The 27548-nt window shown below is 36.2% G+C and overlaps 1 protein-coding gene across 2 annotated transcripts; it reads left to right on the forward strand.

Moving 5' to 3' along the window:
• Positions 1–1932: 1932 nt before the first annotated feature.
• On the forward strand, positions 1933–16471 carry LOC307127979 (uncharacterized protein). 2 transcript variants are annotated; one of them, XR_013816709.1, is made up of 3 exons: positions 1933–2566; positions 13423–15276; positions 15347–15504. XR_013816709.1 is itself a non-coding variant. In XM_079819481.1 (2 exons), the coding sequence occupies exons 1-2, from the start codon at positions 2461–2463 to the stop codon at positions 14655–14657; spliced, it is 1341 nt and encodes a 446-aa protein (XP_079675607.1). In that variant the 5' UTR covers positions 1933–2460; the 3' UTR covers positions 14658–16471. The 2 variants fall into 2 exon arrangements, 1 of the variants encoding a protein (XP_079675607.1); XM_079819481.1 differs by having other exon boundaries at positions 13423–16471.
• Positions 16472–27548: the final 11077 nt, after the last annotated feature.

Genomic DNA, 27548 nt, shown 5'->3' on the forward strand with positions numbered 1-27548 from the left:
TCATATCTTTATGTTTGAAGCCAGAAATGTGGCAAAAGGTCGCAAAGTTCAAGGGGGCCGAATACTTTCGCAAGGCACTGTATGCTTAGGAAATTACCAGAAGAAATATTGAATAAGATTCTAGAATTTGAAGTATGGAATAAGGGCAAACTGCCAAAGATATGGAAAATGGCAATTATTCTTCCATTTTCTAAGCCAGGAAAAGATCCAAGCAATCCAGGGAATTACAGGCCTATAGCGTTGACATCACATTTAGGGAAATTAATGGAGAAAATTATAGTGGCCAGACTAATTTATTTTTTGGAGAAAATTTTTTTACTTAAAGATTACCAAACTGGTTTCAGAAAAAGTAGATCTACAGTGGATGCTTTGGTGAAGTTATGTGTAATAAAGTGGTGAAAACATTGATTATGAAAGAGGTAATGGTGGCTGTGTTTTTAGATAGAGAAAAAGCATATTATACTATGTGGAGTGACGGGAATTGGAATTGGTGGGAAAATGTACAATTTTATATTGGACTTCCTTTCACAGCGTACTTTTAGAGTTAGAGTAGGTTCTGAAAATTCAGATGAATTTACAGTAGAGAATGGAATTCCTCAAGGAAGTGTAATCAGTCCCATTTTATTTAATTTGATGATTCATAATATTTTTGTAAAATTAGGACAAGAAAGTGAAGGATTACTGTATGCAGATGATGCTGTAATATGGAAAAGAGGTAGAAATATTCCATACATAATAACAATCATGCAAAAGAGAATTCAAATACTAGAACAATGGGGAGTTGATTGGGGATTTAAATTTTCCATACAAGAATCAAATGTGATGTTCTTTACAAGAAAGAAAGTTGCTGATAACCACAAATTGTTTATTTACAAGGAAAGTCTGGAGAGAGTCATGAAATTTTAATATTTAGGAGTTTGGATAGATGAAAAATGTACATGGAAATATCACATTAGTCACATTGAAACTAAATTTAAAAAAGTCATACATATGATGAGAATGAGACATAGCTGGGGAGCAGATAAGCAATCTTTAATGGATATATATGTAGCATTAATCAGGTCAGTTATAGATTATGGCTGTATAGTATATAGCACAGCATGTCAAACGAATTTAACAAAGATGGATAGAATTCAGTTTAGAGCACTGAGAATGGTCATTGGTGCTATTAAAATGACTCCTACAAGTACTTTACTGGTAGAGACAAAAGAAGCCCCACTTACATTAAGATTAATTAAACTAGCATTAACATATAGGGTTAGGTTGCAAGGGAGTAATAATAATCCAGCAATGTCAGTATTAAATGATTGTTGGGAATATCAAACAAAGGCTAAAGGGTTTGGATGGGACATACATCATTTAGCAGAACAGTACGGCATTAAAGAGTTAGAGTTTAGTCCTGCAATAGTTCTGAGTGAAGTTCCTCCCTGGATGCTTCCAATGCCAGAAGTAAACATAGAATTATTGAAAGAAAAGAGAGAACACTTAGATGAACAGAGTTTTGCATGGTATAGTGAAAGATATTGTCTACTTCATTTTATGGTTTTATGAACATTTACACAGATGGATCAAAAGACCACAATGGTCATTTAGGTATCGGAATTTACATTCCTGAATTTAAGAAAGGCCTGAAGTATAGACTAAATAATTACCTTTCAGTATATTCTATTGAAATGACTGGTATAATAACTGCATTAATGTGGATAGAGGAGACAAAACCATTAAAATCAATAATATGCTCAGATTCAATGGCTGTATTACAGAGCTTAGAAAGTGGAGTTTCAGTCAGAGATGATTTAATAGTAGAGGTTAGAAATCTTTTTTTTTATTTTTATTTTTTTATTGAATAGTCAAAGATTTACTACAACACTCTACACACTCCTGTACAGTAGGTGGCGGTATGCAACAAATGAACGATGCAATCTGCCAAGAAACTAAAAGAAGAAGAAGAAGAAGAAGAGCGCAACTGCCCGACTGCGCAATATGAAACCGCCGCGAGGGTTTGTTGGCACATGTCAGCATGACATCAGAGCAAGTCGGACGTAACTCGGACACTTTTAACCCGCATGCATCTCGGGGTGATCACCGGTGATCGGTTCTGCGCAGATTTTGCTCATCTCAAACGAGCCTAATGCTTCACACTTCCAGTTCAGTAGGCGGCGACAACGTAGCAGAAGTCAACCGTCACTGAAACTCGAGAAGAAGAAACAGCGTTTCCATCTTGTTACACTGTTATCATCAGTGTAGCGCTCAACAACAGCACGCTTTACAGTGGAAAACAGAAGATATTTTGTAAAAAAAAAAAAAAAAAACACATCTGACTTTTGATATTCTCAGAAGGACGCGTGTAGGCCTATCTAGTGGCTAGTAAGAGTATGCGAATCGGATCAAAAATATCGCGCATATTCCTTAATCTGAACGTGAAGACCCGCATTTGAACAGGCCCAAATAACTCATATTATGTCTTCGTCAATTGTAAAGATGGACTTTATAAAGGAGGAGAGTGAAGAAATGACGATTCCAGAGCCATGGACAGTGAAAATTGAACCAACAGATGAAGAAAGAGGTTTGATTCTTAACTATTTTCTGCGTTCGGTAACGAAGCTTAACTGCCCGTTTTGGTGGCTGTGAAATAACAATTAGATGGCATAGATTGACATGTAGAGGGGAAATGCGTGGCCTACATGACTATAGTTTTGTATGCAAGTAATGTGGCAGGTTTGATGGCAATAATATTAGAATGACAAAATCGATTGAGGAAGGACAATGCGACTCGAGCTGCATATTCCAAGTGTTCTGGAGGCATGCCATAGGGTTTGGCGAAAATCAGTGTAATCTAAAAAAAAAAAAAAAAAAAGACAGTTTTTAGTCTGTGCGTTCTTGAGTGCAGCATTTCGCGGACACGCGCCTAGGAAAAGCACCACGCGCACCAATTTTGAGAAAAATAAATAAATAAACAAACACTAGCCTACGTCTAAACACCCAAAACAAATGCACGTACTAGTACGACTCCCGGTTTCACAAATGAGGTTTAAGCTAGTCTCAGACTAAAATGCATGTTTGAGCTGTTTTAACTGAAAACAACTTCCACTGAGATATCTTAAAATATGCCATTGTTTTGTCTCAAGATGCACACCAGTAATGCACATTTATAAAAGCTTAACAGAACTAAGGTTGAACTAATCTGGGCTTAATCTAAGTCCTATCTGTGAAATGGGGCCGTAGGATACAACAGGACTAAAGGACACCCTAATAAAAATGTGCTTTTCACTACTCCCATAGTGGCCAGAGGAGAACTGTATATGAAGGTAAAATGATGACAAAGAATCTCATGCGCAGGGTAAGATTTGTGAATGTGTACATACGATTGCAAGCTTAAATTAGATTTGCATGCACAAGAGTTTTTTTAAAGGTGTAAATCGCCTTTCAAGTGTAAGAAAAAAATATTTGCAACATTTTACTGATCTGTAGAGAGGTGAAATTATGCATCTAGTGCAGATACTAGGCCTACTCTCTCAGCAGCATCAAGATTACAAACTAATATCATGGCCTGCTGCTGCTGATGATGATGAGCAGGATACATGCACTGCATTCACAGCAATTTTCTCTCTTAACACACCATCTCAAAATTCAGTATGAACATATATAGTCAGGCTGGTGCATAGCTTATTAAGCAATCATGCTTTATTTATTTATTTTATTAACATGTATGTGTTCATTAAAAGTACCATTTTGGCAACGAGAACGACGCTGAGCCAAATGAAGATAAAGATTTGTTCTGGCGTCTGGGGTGTTTATTGAACCAATCAGATTAAATCGAGAGTCAGCGACAAGCTCATTTGATTGGCTCCAGAAGAAGGTGGACCCGCCTTCCTCTTTGCACTTACAAAACTCAGTGAGTGAGAGAATCGTGCCAAAACTGTAAGCGCAGCTAAAAGAAAGACGGAACTGTGCAAATCGGTTTATTTCGGGGACTTTTTTCATTTAGACATTTGCAACAATTCATTTTTCTTACACAAAGGTTGGTTTTTCCCAGTCAATCTGTTTTGCAGTTCCTGACTGTTGTTTTCGCTTGCAAATCGATGTTCACAGGCGTGCAATGATTTTAGCCGTATTTTGGCGAAAGAAACGTGTCAAAAGTGTAAGTGCAGAAAAATGGAAGTCGGAAGAATACAGATCATATTTATTTTGTGTTAACATGAAGCTGCAGTTTGACACTACATGAATTACACTTACGAATAAAAGTAAAAAGCTGCAAATATTTTTTTCTTACACTTGAAAGGCGATTTACACCTTTACAAAACTTCTCTTGTGCTTGCAATTTACACTTGCAATCGAATCTACTCTTTCACAAATGTTACCTTGCGCATTAGATTCTTTATGGCATCATTTTACCTCCATAGAACTAATCCTTTAAGGTACTTCTATGAACCTCTTTGTGGTAAAAAAAAAAAAGGCTTGCTTAGTTGGGGACACTTAGGGTGCATTCCATTCGACAGAGTCCCTACGCACTGTTCACTGCTCCCTACTCCCTGAGCACGGTATATCAGTTGAAGTGGACTTCGCTGACAATAATCGCTCATTTGGAACGCCCTGCAACGTCATCAAAGAAAGGCAACGACGGGTACAGATTATGATATAGCCTAACATAAATTAATATTGTAGTTTACTTTACTTTCAAATTGAAAACTAGGGATGCACGATATATCGGCAACATATCGTTATCGGCCGATAAATGATTATTTTTGATGTTATCGTTATCGGTCCAATAAGAAAATTTGACCGATATAGTCAAGCCGATAGATAATGTATTATTTCCTTCAGCTGAGACGAACGCGCTGTCTACCATGATGGGTTTGAATTGCTCTAAATATGTTTGGAATCATTTCGAAAAGGAAAATACAGTTATGTGCAACATGTGCAGCGCAAGTCTTCTATAATCTACATAAAATGATAATGAGAATAGAATAGGCTGTAAAAGAGCGTTGTGTTTCAGCGCGTTTGTTGAGGGAAGAGCGCGCCCACGGAGTTACACCTTCATGACGAGCACAGTCAAGTTCGCTTGTGCATTCACAGCCTTTTGTGCCATTGTAAGTTGTAATATTATATTTATTATTATTCTGTGTATGTAATATCATATAGGATGCGTTTGGTTGAGTTAATAAACGATGCAGTAAAGCACTTCATTGTACCGGTTAGCTTCAGCGTGCGCCCACGGAGTTACACCTTCATGACGAGCACAGTCAAGTTTGCTTGTGCATTCACAGCCTTTTGTGCCATTGTAAGTTGTAATATTATATTTATTATTTTGTGTATATAATCCCATATAGGATGCGTTTGGTTGAGTTAATTAACGATGCAGTAAAGCACTTCATTGTACCGGCGCGCGCATTTCAAACAGAAATGCACAGCATTAATAACTACTGGGACTGTCCTATACATAATACTGCAATGAGAATATTTCTGTTATAAAACGTAGTGAATTCTCTGGGTTTAGTTGTTTTTCAGCGCGCTGTTGTGGGAAGCGTCAACAACGCATTCTGACCACCAGCACAGTCAAGTTCGCTTGTGCATTCGCGTCATTTTAAGCATATGTAAGTCGTAATATTACGTTTTTGTAGTATAAACATCTGATTAAAGTCATATAGGATGTGTTTCGTTAAGTCAATAACCCGCAGTGCTTCACTGTACCGGTGATCATCTTAAGTTTCAGCACGCTCTCAAACAGGGGAAGAGCATCCACAGGAGTTATAACCCTTCACCTATGCGTGATTTTGTGCTAATATAAGTTGTAATATTATATTTATTTTGTATAAATATCTGATTGTTCTCATATATGATGCGTTTAGTTGTTAATTAAACTTCTAAGCGCTTCAGTTTATGGTTGTTCGTTCATTCTCTCCAGCTTCAGCGCGCTCTCAAACAGCAACATTATTCCTAATAGACTAGACTAATATTACAGATGTTTACTATTACTGTAATATTAAACATATTTTTTTTTTCAAAAACACAGAAGCATTAATTTTTATAATTAGCACTTTTATTGTTCTCGTATCATTTCCATCAACAATATGGTTTGATTAAAACCATTTCTTTATCGTCTGTGCGGAGGTTATTTCATGCACTTGCATTCTGATTCTTTATTATGCAGCCTCAGTAATGCTGTTCAATTACTTGTTTGCATTATTTAGGTATATTATTTGTATTTTTTAGACAATATAATTTTTGGTAACATTTTACAAATAAGGTCTCATTTTATTAATGCATTAACTATCATGAACAAACAGAGAGCAATAACCTTTGTTTCTTTTAGTAATAAAATGTTTGTGTTTTGTAACAGTCCATTCACAGTTCATACCTAATGTTAAAAGACACAACTTTGGGTCTGAATATGTTGAGATTAACATGAACTAAAATTAATAAATCCTGTTGAAGTATTGTTCATTCATTGTTGGTTAACTAATACTAACAAAAATTAAACCTTATTGTAAAGTGTTAAAAAAAAAAATTTGGCCATAGGAGTGTAAAATTAATTTGAAAAGGTAAGGAATCTCACACTGGTTCAAATAGGCTACTGTAGTGTATAGGTTTGATTAATGTTGAAGTGTTTGGGACATGGCTTTTAATGGTGAGCCTTTTGTTTTTGTAATCAGACTCTCAGAGTTTATTAAAATTTGTATTTAGATTTATCGGCCAATATATCGGTTATCGGCTTTCAAATATTAAGAATTATCGGTTATCGGTATCGGCCAAAATGTTCATATCGGTGCATCCCTATTGAAAACCATATAACAAGCATATACATTTACAAAAACACACAGTATAGGCTATCTAAAACATATAATCAAAACATTGTCCATTAGTTTTATTAGTTTACTTATGACCTGTATTGACTATGAACAGATTTGAAGCTGCACCTGTCATTCAATATGAAAATACTTTGATTTGGTTAACTATGTAGGCTATTCTTAATGGTCTTTAGCGGTCTCATCTCGTGCGCTTTCTTTCCCAAGTGCAGCTGCACAGTAAACATTCCTGAGGTAAATAAAGTAAAATATAAAACATGACAGCCCTCAGATGCTTCTCAACACTTTTAATTTGTTTACATTTTCATAAAATATAATATACAAATGTAACAGTTATTGCCATAACCATTCATAAATACTCTAGTTTGTATAATAACTATGAATATTCAAATGCATATGTAAACTCCTTAATCACAGAGCTGTTTAAAAACTCTACCAACCAACGGCTCTGCACTTTCATTAGTTCAGACAGGTGATGCATGCGACGCGCAAAGACATTTGGGTGATTTTCACTCTCCACTTCCTGTGAAGTGATGTATCGATGTTCCCTTCTTCCCTGCGCCGTTCGCAGTACCCTTCGGACTGAACATGTTTGCTCCCTTTGGATTGGAATCTCACTTAAGATGGCGGAATACCCTCTGAAGTCCACTTCGCAGTCCACTTACGGTCGAATGGAACGCACCCTTAGGGTGCTTTCACACTAGCAGTTTTGGTGCGCATGGATGATGTGAACGCGGTCTTCAAAACTCGGGTGCGCACCCGTGTTTTTGTGGGTTGATACCGATATTGGGGAGTAAAAATATCGGCCGATATTCTTTGTGTATTTTATAGTACAGTACCAGTCAAAAGTTTGGACACGCTTTCCCATTTGTCCAAACTTTTGACTGGTACATAAAATAGAATACAGTTTATACATAAACAGAATATAACAGAACAAACACATTTTGTGGTGATCAAACGCTTCTAATGATGTGACAAAGATATGTAATGGAGGCAGGGTATTTAACAATAAACTTTATCCAAAATGAGTCTGACATCAGTGCACTGAACAGTAAACTTTACTTTATGTATTATAAATAACTTTAAAAGACAAATAGAAAAAAAAAAAATATATATATATATATACCGTAAATCCTCTAATATAGGCCCGGGCCTTTATTTTACTCATTGCGGTCCAGGCCTTTATTGGAAGGAGGCCAGAATTAGAGACAGGCCTCAATTTCTATTTGAGCAAATCAAACTACCAGTAGAATGAATAAAAATGAGATTTTGCGTCTATTTCAACCTATAAAATACTAGGTTCATTTATTGAAAACGTACAGTAACCATAACATCATGGTATGCATACAGAACATTAACAACAAATACCGGTAATTCAGGCTAAATTCCAGTGTAGAAATATGGTAACAAAAACGTAGCAAACATAGGCTACCGGAAGTGCATTGTAAACACTTAACCATACACGGTGATAATCAGGTTATTGATTTATAACAAAAGGCAACAGACACCTTACCGCTCCAAAGTTGAACCATTCCTGTCTCGTTTGGTTTGAAGTAAAAAAGAAATCCTCAAATTCTGTTTAATCCTCATCCTCCTCAGTTTCCTCCTCCTCTTCATCTCTCCCTGTAAACTCCTCATCACTCGTGCCAGCCTCTACAACAAGTTCATTATTGTACCGCTGAGCGTCTGGAAAAACGTTGGTTCTAATAATAAAGGCCAATATTAGAGGATTTACGGTATATATATATATATATATATAATATAATATAATATAATATAATATAATATAATATATATATATATATATATATATATATATATATATATATATATATATATATATATATATATATATATATTTATTAGGGCTGGACCAGATTATTCGAATATTCGTTCGATTGGTTGGTATTCGATTTTCAAATTTGTGATTCGAATATTCGTTGTTGTTGTTTTTTCGCGAACACCTGGCATCCCGCTCAAAACGGCTCTCATTCGCGCTTGCATATGTTTACACTATAAAATCACTATAAAATACAATATTTTTTTTCAATTATCTTATAGCCAAGCCATTTTTAATAGCCTCGTTATACTTAATAAATATATTTGCTTCTTCTTAGTGTTCCCTGCAGCAGAGCGCACAACTGCACAAGCTTATGTGGCAGAAGCCATGCCTGAGCTTGCATTTTGGGTTAAACTGCGTTCGTTTGACATTGTGGAAAATAGAATAATATAATCAAAATGTATTATCCTTTTTATACGTTAGGGATGTGACGGTGAAAAAATATTCCCTCAGCGTTTCCCTCAATGCTGTGCTTGTGCGCTGAGCGGCTGAACGCATGCAGCCCTGCGCCGCGTTTACTTTCGGTTTGCCAATTCAGGGGCGGGTTGCTTGAATTGTGGGTTCATTAGCTATTATTCTATAATGAAAAACATAGCAACAAAACAGTACAATGACAAACTCCCTTAAGTAGGCGCTTTTACATCGCTTTAAAACCAAATATTCCGCAATCATCTTGTAATTTAGCTCATCGCTCTTGTGTAGAATATTATCTGACTGCTGCTGCTGATGTGCTGAGACGGCCGTTAGTTTGGCTCGAGTGGCACGTTCAGTTTTTTAATTGTAGTTAGTCTTAGACCCTAGCCCGGCCATGTCCTACAGCTTACCAAAACTATCGGCCCGAGTCCCATGAATGTTTTTTAAATTGTATTTCATTTTTAAAAAAAAATTGTATCCTCCCTATTAGGCCTACACATCGTTGCAGCCATTAAAATAGTTCAGTTTTGTTTTTAATGTCAAAGTAGTTATATTTCGTATAGTTTCTAAGTTAATTTAGAAAAATGTTTAAAGCATTTTTTTGTTTGTTAAATTAAAGTTTTAGTTGTTTTAAAGTAATGACCAAGCGGCCAGCAGCTGACAGTGAGTTAACCGCATGTTTGATCAATTTAGCCTCTCAAATCAACACTGGACTTGTCTTACTTATAATGAGATACATAGATATAAAACACTTCAAGCATCACAATGTTGGATTAAACATTTAGCCTACTATCACCACCACAGTAAAAAGGCATTTTTGACAAGCTGAGGCTAATGCTGCTCGCAACGGCGCAAATTAAACAAATAAAATTAAGTGACGTGACTTGTTTTTTTAATTAATTAATTTATTTTTTATTTAATTTGTTTTTTTATTTTAGTGCCATATAGAACCTTTTTTTTGAGTAAACATTCCTCCCTATTACACATTGTTGCAGCCATTAAAATAGTTCAGTTTTGTTTTTAATGTCAAAGTAGTTATATTTCGTTTCGTTTCTTTATTAAGTTAATTTAGAAAAATGTTTAAAGCATTTTTTTGATTGTTAAATTAAAGTTTTCTTTTTTTTAAGTAACGACCAAGCGGACTGAGTGAGTTAACAACACATGTTTGATCCATTTATCCTCTTAAATCAACACTTAACTTGTCTTGCTTATAATATTTTTTTTTTTAGGAAACGTGTTCAAAAATAAATAAATAAAAATTAGGCAGGTTGTCTTAAATTACAACTCTCCGTAAAATTAATATAAATCCGATCTTCAATTCTTGCGCTATATGCACATTTAACGGAGTTCATGTCAACAAAAGCAACAGATATGAGCTGCATTATAGGCTATTCATCAGCTCATTTCAAGATCAAAGACCGCAATATCAGAACGAGTGACCTAAGCACTGTAAGAGCATTTAGTCTCATTCATTTTAATGAAGATGATTGTGTTTTTGAGCATCTAGGTTCGGCAGTTTGCGTGTTGGCTTGCTTTACTCATTTGCGGCGATACTCTAAACACTGCGAGCCATCTTGACAGTGGTGTTGTCATAGTCTCATGTTGTTTCCACCAGCGCAGCACACCTCATTGTTTCTTTTAATTAATGAATGTCTAAAATATAAAATGAAGGAAAAAGCCCGCGTTTGAGGTATGACGTGAAAATTGTCCCGAAGCCTGGCCCCAGCGGCAGAAATAGGGGCTCTTAGTCTGTTCTATAACTGAACAGAATTATTTTTACTAGCTACTATAATATATCAAAACTGGGACGTAACAGATCTGTGTGTTTTGTATCACTAGTTCATTGCCCGTTCGCGGAGCATAAAAGCCCTGCCCGCGTGAGGCGCGCCGCTTCTCCAGATTCCAGCCTTTATTAGAGAGAAGGATATGTTCAGCTCCTTCCCTCCGAAGCTTCGAATATTCGATGTTGATTACTACAGAAGCTTCGAAGCTCAAAAAATGATATTCGGACCAGCCCTAATAAATATATATATATATATATATATATATATATATATATATATATATATATATATATATATATATATATATATATATATATATATATATATATATATATATATATATATATATATATATATATATATATATATATATATATATATATATATATATATATATATATATATATATATATATATATATAACTTGAATTAAGAAAATAGACAAGGTAACTGTGTAGGGCAAGCTGCTGCCAATCCAACAGTGGCAGGTTTATGCAGGAGGCACAGATTTTCCAAATGTAAACCTCTAAAATTTATAAATAATAATAATAATGAAAAATAAAATGTATCTGCAAAGAATTTGGTAATGTGTTGTGTGGGGCAAGCTTATGTAAATGTAATTACATTATTTAAGAATTAGAGTAGTAACTGTAAAGGATAACAGCGTGTAATTGAATATAAATGTAAGACGTTTCTTATAGCCTATTTACAGGATAAGGTAATGACAGTAACAGGTTTTTGTCCTGCAGAACATTCCTCTTTTCTGGTAACACTGAGTTTGTGTTTTTGGTTTAATGTAATTTTAAAGTCCCAGTGAACCGGAAGTTGCAACCGACTTTATTTCAGTGATTTGACGTATTTCCGAGAGAAACGGAATACTAAATGAGCAGAACAGAGGGCGTGGTTTGTTTTTTCCTCCCTGTGACCTGATTGGATATAGAAACGTAGGCGTTTCATTCAAAAAACGCACCTCCTCGCCATCTCTGTTTATTAGCTCGCGGGCAGTTGGATGGGCGTGTTTAATGATGGCATGTCGGTGTCGAAGCCCAAGCCGTCATACAGACGTCATCAAAAAAGGCCTGCCAATGTAGAGGGGAGGAGCATTTTCAGATTTTGATTAAAGATTACAAAGCCAAATAATTTTTTGATGCGGATTGACTTGCACGGATGGATTGTTCACCACAAAACTAGCAATTTGCGCTAACAAAGTAAATATGATCAATTTTGATGTTTTGAACTTTAATGTAAGGATTTAAACTGTCCTTTTGCGTAGTAACTTTTTTTGCACATAGATATACCCTTACGGAAATTAACCATGGTTCTATTAGATAGTAAAACCATGTTTTTTTTGCGTTTTGTATTACCATACAAATACCATAGTTAAACTATGGATTAAAGCGAAACTATGGTTAATTTGTGGTGACCATGGAATAACTACAATAACCCTGTTTATTTATTTATTATTATTTGTTTTATTCGTTGTAAAACCATGGTTAATTTTTGTAAGGTATTTTCGCTATGTATGTTTACAAAGCACTCAGCTGACACATTTGTTTGATAGACAGCATTGGGCAGAATGTGGAATAGTGCTTTGTCAGTAAAAAATAATCGGCCAACTAATCGATTATCAAAATAAGCGTTAGTTGCAGCCCTAAACAATTGAATTTCATTTTGACAAATCCATGATCTTGATAATCGTGATAATTTTGGTCACTATAATCGTGATATGAAACATCTTGAAAAGCGGATGTTTGGAAAGTGTTTTTGTGCCATAGTGGTTTAGAGGAAAATAAAACCAAAGGTGTTGTACCCTACTGTATCTGAGGTGACCTGTACTTTAAGCTCTATCAAGTCAAGTCACCTTTATTTATACAGCGCTTTATACAGCACAGATTAATAAACAGTAGAATAACGATCAATGATGCTATCTTGATCAAATAAAAGACATTCAAATTCTGCTGTAAAGCAGCTTTAAATAGACAGTGGTGTTATTTAGCTCAAGTCAGTTAAGTGTTGATTCCGTTCAACAAAATGCATGGCATAATGTTGATGACCTCAAAAAAAGCAAAAATCAAGACTTTTTTTTTTGTTGTTGAAAATTTTAAACATGCATGTACTGTATATACTTGTTAGCAGCACTTACATGAATTGTCCTGTATTATTTGAGCTGTTTAAGTTGTAAAATGTTATTTAACTACGTCACAGGTGGAAATTACTTTTCCGGTCTCAAACACTGCTTTCAAATCTCCAGTGTGTATCTATGTAAGCACTCTATGTGAAGAGCGTCATTGATGTATATTTACAATTTGTTTTTGAAGCACTGATCATTGTAGCCAATCACAGATATATTTGATGAGCGTGTGAGCACAGTGGGCAATCAGAGGTGTTTACGACTCCGCTCAGCGCTCAAAGCGTCACAATTTTAAAATGCCGACTTGGTACTGAAGTCGGTACTTTTGACAACATTAACTTGTACTGAACATGGAATATTCTTTTAAATTGGGGCCAGTTTTATTTCTATTACCTTGACAGTTGTCAGTTTGTGATTTTTAACTTTTTCTTATTATGTTCACATTAGGCCTGACAGAAGTGAAAGAGGAAAGTGAAGAACCGAATGTGGACGAGAAACATCAGCATGAGGAACCTCAGGGACTCCTAACTGCACATAAAGTTTTAAGTTGCTCAGAGGCTGGGAGGAGGTTTGGGCACAAAAGAGCTCATAGAAGTGGATTTTTCTTCACCTGCCTTGAATGTAAAAGGAATTTTGAGTCTAAAGAGCACCTAATGGATCACTTTAGAACTCACTCTGGAGAAAGTTGCTCAGAGACTACGACAAACATGTTTCCAGTGCGAACTGGAGCTCAAAAAACAGTCAATTTGCCCTTCACCTGCCATCAGTGTCAGAAGAGTTTTGTGTGTAAGGAACACCTGATGGAGCACTATCGACTTCACACTGTGGAGAAACCTTTCCCATGTGATCAGTGTGGGAAGAGTTTCATTCATAAGCAAAGCCTTAAGAATCACTTAAGAGTTCATACTGGCTTGAGGCCGCACGTATGCCAGCTGTGTGGGAAGAGTTACATACATAAAGATAATCTTACCGATCACATGAGAATTCACACTGGAGAGAAGCCTTTTGCATGTGATCAGTGTGGAAAATGTTTCACACATAAAGGAAGCCTTCTGCATCACATGAAAATTCACACTGGACTGAAGCCTTTCACTTGCCGTCAGTGTGGAAGGCATTTCACACACAAAGGAAACCTGAAGATTCATATAAGACTTCACACCGGAGAGAGACCTTTCACATGCCCTCAATGTGGAAAGAGTTTCATCTATCACGGAAACCTAGTAGGTCACATGAAAAAGCATTCAGGAGAGAAATTATACCACTGCTCTCAGTGCGGAAAGAGTTTCGTTGAGGCTCGACACCTCCAGAAGCACGAAAAGACTCATGAAACCGTAAGGCCCTTTGTGTGTTCTGAGTGTGGCAGAGGTTTTCTGTGGCACCACAATTTCAAAGAGCACCAGAAAATCCACACCGGCGAGAAGCCTCATGTGTGCTTTGACTGCGGGAAAGCTTTTACGAGAATCATATACTTGAAAAGGCACCAAAGAATTCATACTGGCGAGAAACCTTACAAGTGCGAACGTTGTGGAATGTGTTTCACGGTTTCTGATTCTCTGAAAGCCCATGAGCGAGTGCACACTGGAGAGAAGCCGTACAAGTGCCCATTGTGTGAGAAGTGTTTCGGCCGATTAAGTACTCTGCTGACTCATAAGAAAAAGCATTGTCCAATGTTGGCGAAGTAAAAGTTTGCTTGCAGGGATGCTTTTTTAGTGTATTTTGGACATTAGCAGTACTATATCTGCAATATCCTTAACAATTATAATTATACACTTTATCATATTTGATGTAAGGTGATGCATGGAAAGAATGATGTTGGAAGCTTTAATAGTAGGTTTCCACAAAACTGGGAAGGTTCTTACAAACTTGAGACTTTTGCAAAACTGAGATGTTTAGCAGATTGTCCAGAGTGCCGTCAATGGGAACTGTGGCTGTCAAGCTCCAAACAAGAACCCAAAAAAAAGCACCATGAAGGTAGTCCAGTGTTAAGGAGTATGGTCATTATTTGCTGTAAATTTTCTTCTCTGCTGTAGCTCTCAAATCTCTGAAGTAATCACTGACCTTTTGAGTATAGTATGTCACGCCAGGTTTAGCATCAGAGATGTCAAATGTCATTGGTTCTCACATGTCTTGTAATTAATGGCACAGCTGGTGTGTTTTTAAATGCAATGGATCAACTATTTCTTAAATCCTTGTGCTGTGCTGAAAACCATTTAGCTAATTTGGTGTTCCCAGTCAAAAGTGACTTTGGAATTTCCTTGGAAATTTGCTCGTTAAATTAAAAGAAAAAGAAACGGATTGACCGTAGGCCTCGTTGATCTGCGCTCATGCAATGATGATCAAAAACTGAGGTGCATAAGCTCAGATCATTGAGGCCTATGTCAGATCCAAAAAGAAATACAAAACCTGAAAAACAAGTTGATAAAAAGATTTAATCCAATATTTGGCGATAATATCGACATGATATTTATAAGCAATTTTTTGTAGGTAGGTCATTTTTTTTAACCATGACCACAAGTGTAACAAGGTGGTGAAAAAAAAAAAAAAAAAACAGGAAAAAGTACAAACAATTTTGGGGAAGTTGTTCTACCCTGTGTGAGCAAAGTCACTAATTTAGTCCAATGCGATAACATTAGCATTTGGGGGAAGAAAATAGAATAATCTCTGGTTCAAAATAAACACAACGTATTACTAATAAAATAAGGTTATTTTGGGCATACCAGGGGGGTATTCCAGAAAGCAAGGTTAACTTGCTGTCACATATGCCATACACTCCCACACCCAAACCTTGCTTATTCAAGGTTTGCTGGTTCCAAAAACGTGCCCGGGAGTAAATTCAGACAACGGAGTATGTTCCCGGGTTAACACACAAGACATTTTCAACAGAGCGACGAATTCGATGATTCCCCATGGAAACGAACACTAAGAAAAAGTGCGCCATACTACTTCCTCTTTTTGTTTAATGGCGATTTACATAAGTGCATATTGCCACCTATTTGGTGGTTGTGTAATAATTTTTTCAATCTTGCATAATGTAATATTGTATATTATATAACTAACTTGAAATAATATATAATATTGTGCACAATCTGTCACGGCCACTAGAGCTTCGTCAATGTGGCAACCATGCGCTGAACACCCCTTAAGCAAACTAACCCGGGAACTGTAGCTGCTCCGGAGCAGGTTATGTTCAGAGAGTGAGTTGCTATGGCTACTTACATAACCTGAAAGTTACCTCCATCTTTGGAACTGAAAGTTGAGGTTATCCGCTTACTTACTCTTAAACATACACGGGTATGTCACATAACCTGCTTTCTGGAATACCCCCCAGTATTCACACTGTTGGATTACAAAAGTCAGTCAAGCCCAGGTGTGTGTGTGTGAGAGTTTATGGTTGAATAGGGTGCATTAATTGCATTTATTTAGTTGTTTTATAACCGAGGCCACAAATATGTAGTGTGCAAACTGTACATAATGAAATTAACAAATAAAAAGGGGCAAAATCATCGTGTGTGTTTGTAGTATTCATGAAACTGAAAGAGTGGTTGTGAAATATGTGTGTATACTCTTATAAAACCATAGTTTTTTGGGTACATTTTTGCAAGCTTTGTTCAAACTGTTCAAAATATATATCATTGATTTCTATAAATGTGATTTAATACAAGGTGTTAAGGAAGATTAAACGCTCAAAATTGTTTATTGCACCAAAAGTAATTAAGGAAACACAAGAAATACATATAGGATGCCAAGCGTGACCCAGTTGGGTAACAATAATCTGAGGAAGGGAAGGAACATTTTTAAGAAAATAGGAAAATATGTGATATTTTGTAGAAAATTGCCTTTTTATGCATTTCACAGGGTGAATCGCTGAAGTGAATTACGTCTGTTCGAGTCCCACCGCAGACAGGGCTGAAATTACACAATAATCTACAAAGAATGCTGATTGTGAATGAAAATAAATCACTTGTCACCCAGATCAATTTCTTTGTGAACCGATACTAATATTTAACTGGAAACTACATAAAATATATGCATTCTTTTCTTAATCAATCAATCATTTCATATAATTTTATGCCTTAACACTGAATTTAATTTTCTCTGTGTGGGATACATTTTTATATCTTGTGGCCATATGAATGAAAGGTTGCTTAAAATGAGCTATACAAATGATATATAGGTATATGTTATAATATTTATTGATTATATTAATAATAATGTTTATGCCCAGGTACACAATGATTTTCAGTTCTTTTAATTTGTGCGCCCAAAACAGTACAACGCGCTTCGAGTCCTGCATGATTGCACCGTTAAATGAATTTCAGTTGTTTTAATTTGTAATAATATTTTGCATTATTACTGCCTTGGTGAGCACGAGAATTCTTTCAAAAAAATATATATATTAAATAGCTCTCTATTGGCTGAGACCTTCGCTTATGACCATGCAACCCTGAGCACGCCCGATCTCGAAAGCTAAGCAGGGTCGGGCCTGGTAATGGCCCATGACCCCTCCAAGTCCCTATCCTGGGTCCTGATCACCTTGGGAAAAAACAAAGTAAACAGATCAGCAGGATGGAGGAGAGAGGGGATGGGTTAGTTAGGGGAGGGGTCAAATGGAAAGAGAGACCAATGTTTTCACACTTCAGTACATCAATACTAAGTCTTGTTTACCTCTGAAATGGTTTACTGGGGCCCGTTTCAGAAAGGAGGTTAAGTGAAAACTCGTATGTTAACCCTGAAATAAGGGAAACTCTGGGTTTTCTGTTTCAGAATGGGAGGTATGTATGTATTTAAGTCAAGTCCGTTTCTAAAAGACAGGTAACTTATACTCAGAGTCAGTTACCATGCAGGGTAACTTACTCGGTGAACCTAACCTGGGGCCCGTTCTTCGTACCTCGCTAACTCAGTTAGCTGGATTTGATTGTTGACGATTTGGCATGATCTTGGATTGTTTGGTTCTTCGAAGCTCATCCTGGACTTGCTGTCATAGTAACAGGTCTGTGAGCTTAAACCTGCTCGGGAGCAGGCTTATTTCATGTAAACAGGATTAGATTCTTGAGGTGATACTTAAAATCTGTCCCAGCCACTGCTACTTTATTACAAGAGTTCATTACTGAACCAGTAATAATAATAGCAATAATAATAATTTAAAAAAATAATATAAAAATGTTATATTGTATATGTATATGAGAATGTATAATGTTGTGTATAATACTATAGCCAGACACTTGATTGAGCGATTTATTTGTGATGGAATAATTACTTTATATAATTTTATTTTTATTGGTTTACACACATGTTGTACAGTTAATCTGAGCCGTGCATTAATTTAAGCGATGACTGATATTATGGGAGTGGCTTGATGCAGCGCAAGAGAGGATAATTTGATCTTGACCCATAAGAAACTTGAATACTGTCACGTTACAAATCTGCTTCAAATTGAATTAAAAATTAGATTACAACATTGAAATAAAAATGTAAAGGATGTGCAAATACTGTATAAAATCGTGAATATAAATAATTGGTAATCATGTTAAAAAAAAAAAAAACATTTATCATTTATCAATTATAACTTTTATGTTGGTTTGGTCGTTTGGCTGTTTCCTTATAAAGGTTCAGAAATTCGTGGGGTTTTTTTGCCAGGTGGCTTTTTTAATTATATGATGTCATTACGTTGCTGTCTTGACGCCAGCCAATCGCTGCATTGCTGATCGTGGTTTCGAGTATCGATGCATCTGCCCTCTTCAGGGAACACAAGAACGCGCAGTGATCTTAGATAATTTAATCCAGATATTTTAATCCAATCCGCAAATTCGTCTGAAGAACCAAATTAGCCAGACATCAGTTATCACGATTAAAAGATCTGGGATCTGTCAAATCATCTCAGATGTATTAAGCAAGGTACGAAGAACAGGCCCCTGGTCAGGAGCAGGTTTTCTTTGGTAAACCCAGTTTCTTTCAGTCCCCTCCTCTTTTTAAAGCGCCAGCAGTGTTTAAATACTTAATTAATTTATTCAAACGCCACAAATGCTTTTCTTACTGAATATTTTGGTCGTATTTCCCGTACAAATATAAAAAAAATTATACATTTAATCTAATCTAAAGTAAGCAAAGTTTACTTAAAACAATTAAAATTATCTGCCACTTGACAAAAATACATAGTAAGAAAAACATTTTTTGCAGTGCGGGAACATTCATTTATTGCTCATATTTTCATCATGAGGACACTGTCAAAGTGACAAAAATGGCTTGTCCTTTTATACATGATCCTGACATTCACTTGATAAACCTCTAGAAGAAATTAATATTCCTATCATCACACTTTCTGAAAACGGATTACTGTACAAGATATATGCCATAACAATCACCACAGCTGTTAAATACATTTATTTACAATTTTTATGGTCATCTTTATTTCCTACAAATACTTTATTCGTTTTCCTGTTGGATGTTAATATTCTTCCTCCATCTCCTCTTCATCTTTCAGTGGTGCTGGTGTTTGGCTGGCCTGAGTAGAAGTCAAATGTTTAATGTCATTACCCTAATTAATAAATGTAACAGGTGTGATTAGAGAACATTTCATTATGTGAACTATTTTCTATGTTATCAGACCTTATTTTAGAGAACGCAAATTATTTTTGATTCAAACATTTTAGTATAGAGCCGCTACAAAAAATATAGGCAATAGTTTGAAAAATATTGTAAAAAATCCAACATATCACATCTTCAAATTAAATAGATTTTTGTAAGTGTTATCTAAATGGCAAAAAAACATTTAGACATTAAATCTGTTACACTGAAAACGGGCAGCTAGCTTGATAATATCCGTCACCCTGCTGAAAATTAAAGTGAAATACTAAACCGTCGTCATTGTCGGTGCCATAAAATGGGTGATATTTCGGCAGTGTATTAAGTCAGATGTTTGAAATACATCATTAAGAAATGAATTGGAATTTTAAAATAGAGTTATGGCGTGTTAAATGTAAATTACCAGCAGCTGCCAACAATTCAGCATCACTGGCATAGTCAGGATCCTGCTGGAACTTCGAAAAGGTAGATTCAGCCTTTTTTCCTTTGTCTTTCCTTGACTCCTGTTCATGCAGAAAATAAAGAAATTGTAGAAAAACACATACAAAGTTGTATTGTACCACATAAACACAAGTACTTACCCTGTAACCACTTCCTATGTCTAAAGCACAAGCTTTTGTGCAGAGTAAACATTGATAATTTCACTATTGAAGGTACATTACATGTGCCTAACTGATTTATACATGCACTACATTTTTAAATAAGCAAAACAGTAAATATAATTTAATCTCAGTTAAAGGGTCAAAGTTACCTTTTGCGTTTGTCAAGATGAGAGGTGACAGGCGGGGACTCTCTGGCATAGCCTACTGCAGCAATCGCTCTTTTTGCCACTTTAGGAGATCGTTCTTCTCACAATTCGGGCAATATTCAAACAGCAGCCAGATGACCCAGCCCACATCATTTTCAAGCAGCCACCTGAAAGACTGTCCTGCATATTTGCTGAATGTGACAACTAGCTGTTCTTTCCACATTTCCCCTCCAGCTTTCTTTGCAACAGCTTCCGCCTTTCCGAATCCAGACAGCTGGGGTCTACTGCTTTGATGGGGGCCATTGCCACACTCTTAGCTGCATCCATACACTGCAGCTTGGCCTCTCCCTGCCTGTACAGACGGATGCATGGGTACAGCCTAGGTGCTGTTTTTGGTGGCTGCTCAGCTATTTCAACTAGCCGCGTTTCCATTACCCTTTAAATTGCAAATTGAAATTGCGAATTGAAAATACGCCCAATGGAAACGCATTGATTTCGCAAAAACTCCCATATATCGCAAGAAAGTTTTTACGCTCGCTTGAGTTGTTTTTTCAGGCAATTCGAAAAAGGAAATTTTCGCAAAACTGCAATGGAAACAGTTTTCGCATTTACAGGTCACCTGGTACGGTCACGCATTGCTCTCAAATAGGGCCTAGGCCTACATATAATTGTTTTTCCACTGAAGTATGTCGTAATAACAAGATCTCGTTAAAAACAGGCCTATATTTTCTCCTAATAAGGAAAGTGGCGTAACTTTATAAATGACAGACTCCGGTGCAACCACAAATATCATAACTATCTATAGGCCTACTGTAATTAAGACAGATATTCAAGAAATGTATTAAATAGAAATACGCTATAGTTTCAGCCTTGCTCAAAGACTGAGGAAACAGGCCAGTCAATCCATTCCCGACGATCTTGGTTTGCTTCCTATTTATTAAATATACAGCCAAATAGTTGATTAAACATTGATCAAAATTCAAATACAATTTATACCAAACTAAATTAATTTTAAGGAAAGAACTTTCTAGAAAACACAATTCACAAAATCCATGTCTCCAGACATATGCGCATCTGATTATGTGCCTTACTCATGCTGCTCACTTTTCATAATCAACATATGAAATTAAAAGATTATAATATTTAGACATAGCCTAACTATATGAAACTAAATAGGCTACGTTTTCTTTAACCCTCTGTCTGACGAAGTCGTCGGCGCCTTTTGATGGATTTTTTCCTTATTCCATTTCCAGCGGAAACTCACAATAATCCGTCATTTTTAGCCATACAGATAAGTGCAATACATAATTATAAACAGTAAACTGTCTACTTTTATTTGTGTACACTCAATAACAGCAAAGGCCGTGGACTCAGGGAACGGATTATTTTGCACTCCACTCTGTGGTGAACGCTCCATGAACGCTGTTCATTTCAAAAATATCGATTTTGTTTATTAAGCGCAAAGTTTCTCTTTTCGAAAGCATTTCTAAATTCAGTTTATATTTCCAACAAACCAAATTCCAAGCCAAAATAACGAAGTGGTAAAAAAAAAATCTTTGAGTTACCACCATGCAAATTCAAACATTTCGCTCTCTGCATGTGGCAGGCTGGCAGCAATGAGTCACCATAACCTGGCGTATGTAAAAGTGGATCATTCTTTACAGATGATGGTATGTTTGGACAGAAGACGAGTTCTTTGTTAAACTCATAAAAAACAATAGAATATAAAATGCCACAATTTATCTTAACACCTCATATGTGCCGCTCAAGTATAAGGTGCTTTCCTTGCCATCAATGCTTGGATAACACGCACGTCTCTTTCCATTAAAAATAATGGTGTGCGGTTGCTGGGATAAACCTAACAACATATGTAGCTTAATTTTTGGAATGATTTATCACGAGAGGAAAAAAAATTTGTTTTTGTCGCATAACATCAGTTAATGGAAACGCTGTCATTTCGCAATATTTTTTTATCGACTTTTAGAAAATATCGCAAAAGTTTTGCGCAAATCTGTAATGGAAACGCAAGCTTTTCCCACACACTTCACACACATGTTCCTTTGGACCAGTAAGCTGCATGTGCCGAGTTCAGTTGGACTTCACAGATAAACTCCGGTCACATACACTGCACTTGTGTCCCTCCAAATCCATGCTTTTTATCTGTTGTAATAAAACAGGAACAGATTCAGATTAGTTTTATTCTTTTCAAACTGTACAGGGGACTAAACACTGGAAGACCAGGAGATGCAAAACATGTACACAAGTAACAGTACTGCTATTTATATTACTTAAAGTAGAAGTAAAAAAGGTATTTTGTAAAATAATAATAAAAAAAAAACACTACACAAGTACTGAGTAATCTTTATGGATGTCATCTGATTTACTTTTTAATGTGATATTTCATATGATTAGCTGAAATTTCAAAAGGTAATGTTTTTTTTTATTTTTAGACTACATTTTTGCCTGCCTTGTGTTTTCAGTGTTTTAACATGTTATTGACTGTTAATGGCTTATCAGTTACTAGAAGACAAAATAGTTTAGATTATTGGAGATAGCCGTACAAAACAGGCCTTTAAATGTACAGTATGCAGTCAGTCAATTCCAACAGGACAAACTGGCAAGTGACAGTAGTGTTACTAGCCCTATAAGTAAAATCTACGTGTATTTTGATAGTAGGTTAGTCCTAATGTCCAGCCCTGATTGTGTTTGGGTATTTCCAAAGTATTACTTTTTAGTTAAACAATACAAAGACTATCAAGAATTACTGCAGTTTACAATTCATGTTAGTAGTTAGATGAGCAATTATATTTGCCCTATTAATGATTTTAAAACTTTAACAGTTAATAACTTTGTAATTACTGCACGTCAATCCATGCAGAAAAAAAAAACTGTTAGAAAGCATTTATATGAATATACTGGAGAATATACTGGACTTACCTCTTGTTTGTTGTCACCGATCTCAGTCCACTGATGATAGTAGTTTTGTTTACGCTTGTCACTCACATGATGCACTTGCCGGTCACGGTCAGTCAAATCAAATCAATGGGGCCATCTGATTGGTGGGTTGAGGAAGCAGCCTGCTCAACAGAGTTCAGTGATTGGTGGATTGAGCTGCTCAACGGCGCTCAATGATTGGTCAGCATAGGGACTTAGAGGAGAGAGCTGTAAGCTTTTGCTTTATCTTAGGGAGGACGACCACTGAGATCAGTCCAGGGAGACCATGAACTTGAGGATGCTTGGGAGGCAACACCAGGCAGATGGTGGGAAAACCCAGGCTGGAACACCAGGAAACTGAGACTTGATGCCCTCTCCCAGAATCAGCTCCAGTCTTGACTGCCAGGGATAAAGAGACAGTGGCCAAGGGAGACTCAGGACACAGGGCAGGAACCAACACAAGACACACACACACACACAAGACAACAAGAGATAAACAAGAGCAAAAATAAAAACTAAGAATAGGGAAAGTGCGACTAAGTATCAGAAATCTAAAAAGAAAACAAAAGAGATAAATATATAATTCAAAAATAAACTATAACAAACAAGGGGCGCTAAATAAATACTAGAAATAAAAGACTGGAACTAGAAACAAAGAAAAATAAAACTGCAACCTTGCAGGAAACTAGAGAGGGAAAAATAAGACCACTAAACTAGAGAGAAACAAAATCAAAGCTAGAGAAAACCAAAAAATAAGGCTAGGGAAACTAAGGCTAAGAACTATAACTAGGCAAGAGCAACAGTTATCACAAGGACAAGATAAGCCAGACAACGAATGCACACAAACGCAACGAACCAGCAAGGACATGAGGGAAAATAGCACAATATAAAGGGACCAGAGCACATGAGGATCAGGTGAGCACAATTAGTGAAATGAGGACTAGACAGGGACTAAACAAGGGGGCGTGGTAAAGGGAAACAAGGAGGCAGGACAAGAGGAACACACAAACAAAGACACAGCTCAAGCACAAGACAAACAAAGAAACACTAAACAAGGACAAAACAGACAAGACTGTCAGGGCAGGATCCTGACAGTACAGGGCTGTGAAGGGCCTATTAATATTATTTTTTATTATATTAGTTTTAACTCTAATTATAAAAAAATGAAGATATGGCTAAATATATTATTTTTGTAAATTACAACTGAAATAATTTTAAAGAAAATGAATATTTGATAGGCCTCTTAGATAACTATTTGTTAGCTAACTTAGATAACTATTAATGAGGAAACATGACAGTGTGACAAATGTGGTCTAGCAGAATCAGTAGAGTATATGTGATAAAATGTGATGTAGCCTATATGAAGCAAGATTTAGATCGCTGGGAAATGAATGATTTGTCTCTTCAGGTTCTGTTAGGAAATGGCCCAATTTAATCAAGAATATTTAATGAATTATCTTAAAGAAACAAGACTGATCAATAGAATTTAAGATACCATATGATTGTAGTAGTTTTTTTTTTTTTTTCAATCTTCACAACCATTATGCGCTCCTCACTCCTATCCAGTAGGTGGCGGGAATGCACCATTTTAGTTGGTCTTCCAACTGCCATTAAAAACCGAGGAAATAGTAATCGACTGAAAGCGGGAAATTCAAAAAACATTGGAAATACTGTTTTAGGAGCGGTTGAGCACGACTGCTCCGTGAATGAATCAGACGTAGGTAGGTGGGAGGAAATGGATTACAGTGAAGAAGAAAATGAGGGAATATTGAAGGGAGAGTTTTCAAAAAAGAGAGTCAGTCATGTAAAAGGGAATAAAAGAATAAGAAATGAAAATGATGAGATTTCGGAAAGTGAGGAAGAAGGACATGAGCTAAATAAGAAGGAAATGCATGATAATTTTATAGTCATAATAAGATTCAATGATAAAGATCAAGCAAACATGAAGATAATCAACCCGTTTGTATTAACAAAACATCTGGCAAGTAAGATAGGGGAGATCTTATATGCTAAGGTCCTAAATGATGGAAATCTGTTGGTCAAATGTGCTAATGAAGATCAATTTGAGAAAGCAATCAAAGTAAAAGAGATTGGAAAACTGAAAGTGATAAACACACGAAGAGTGGGAGCACGAAATGGTGGAGGATGCAAAGGAGTGATCTCAGGGGTACCAATGAATGTAGGAATGGAAGAACTTAAGAAACATCTTAAAGGGGGGGAAATAGTGATGGCACACAGATTAAAAACAACAAGAGAAGGAGTGAAAAAGGATTGTGAAACGGTGTTGATTGATTTTGAGGGGGAAAATATGCCAAAAAAGGTATACCTTGGTTATATGAGTTACCCAGTGAGAATATTTGTACCAAAACCATTGAGGTGTTTTAACTGTCAGAGGTTTGGACACATAGCCAATAACTGTAAAGAGAAGAAGAGATGTGCTAGATGTGGGGGCGAGCATGACTTTGGAAAATGTGGAACAGGAGTACAACCAAAATGTTGTAATTGTGGAGGAAGCCATAATGTGGCATATGGAGGATGTGAGGTGATGAGACAGGAAAACAAAATCCAGAAAATAAGAGTTGAAAGAAGGATCACTTATGCAGAAGCAGCAAGAGTACACGATAATATCACCATAGAACAAACAGAATTGGGGGTGAAAGAACAACAACAAAGAACATGTGATAAGATTTATGTGGACAAAAAGGACTTGGTGACGTTTATTGCAGGAGTGATAAACAGTACAGCTGAAGTTAAATCAAAAAATGATAAAATACAGCTGGTTGTCAAAGCAGCAGTAAATCATTTAGGATTAGTGGGACTGACGTGGGAAGAAGTGAGGGAGAACCTCACCAATCAGTCAAGCCAGGAAGCACCATGTATTGGTTAATATTAATGGTTATCATCTTACAATGGAATGCAAGAAGTTTACTGGCCAATGGCCAGGAATTCAAACATTTCATTAAAGACAGGAAAATAAATCCAGATTTAGTGTGTATCCAGGAAACTTGGTTAAAACCAAATTTAGAGTTTGTGATTCGTGGATATATAGGTATAAGAAATGATAGAGAAAATGGGGGACGGGGAGGAGGAGGAGGATGTGCTACATTTATTAAGCAAGATGTTCCATATAGGGTACTGGAAAAGGGAGAGGATCTAGAATACATTATGGTAGTATTGTGGGAAAGAGGGGAGGAAGTGGTTATAATAAACTACTATAATCCTTGCAAAAGGTTGGAAGTAGATAAGTTATTAAGGATACAAGGAAATAATAGACACAAAGTAATATGGTGTGCAGATTTTAATGCTCACAGTAAAATATGGGGGGGTTCACATACAGATGTAAATGGAAGGGTAATAGAAGATTTAATGGATGATAAGGAATTAGTGTGTTTAAATGACGGAAGAGGAACAAGAATAAACATAACAACAGGAAATGAATCGGCATTAGATATTACACTATTCAATTCAATTCAAATTTATTTGTATAGCGCTTTTCACAATACACATTGTTTCAAAGCAGCTTTACAGAAAGTGCATTTCATAGATGTACAGTAAAAATGTTAAAAAGACAATGTTAAAGAATAATGTTCGAAAAAGTTAATCAATCGTGTATTAATCTAGGCCATAACAACGCTGGCGTTGAGTCGTCTCTTCACAGGCGTCGAGTCGTCTCATCACAGGTGTCGGGTCATCCGAAGTCTCCATGAGAGGCTGGATACAAACTGGAGCTGATGAACTATTTACCTCGGGACTAGTGTCCCGAGATGACAACAGAAAAGCAGATGGGAAATGATTAGCGTAGCTGCTGTTCAGAATATTATATTAATGCTTTTGATCCGATTTAACTGTAGTATAAAAAGATAATTATAATGTGAATGCTTGGCTAAAGAGATGCGTCTTTAATCTAGTTTTAAACTGGGACAGCGAGTCTGAACCTCAAACAATATCAGGAAGACTATTCCAGAGTTTAGGAGCTAAATGTGAAAATGCCCTCCCTCCTTTAGTGGACTTAGATATCCTAGGAATGACCAGAAGCCTAGAGTTTAGTGATCGTAAAGAGCGCAATGGATTGTAGGGCGATAGAAGATCCGTTAGATACACTGGAGCTAAACCATTTAGGGCTTTATAGGTTAGTAGCAATAGTTTGTAATTGATACGGAACTTCACAGGTAACCAGTGTAGAGATGATAAAATTGGTGTTATATGATCATATTTTCTTGACCTAGTAAGAACTCTAGCAGCCGCGTTTTGGACTAACTGTAGCTTGTTTATTGATGATGCAGGACAACCAGCTAATAAAGCATTACAG

This window comes from Gobio gobio (assembly GCF_949357685.1).
Source record: "Gobio gobio genome assembly, chromosome: 6".
NCBI lineage: Eukaryota > Metazoa > Chordata > Actinopteri > Cypriniformes > Gobionidae > Gobio > Gobio gobio.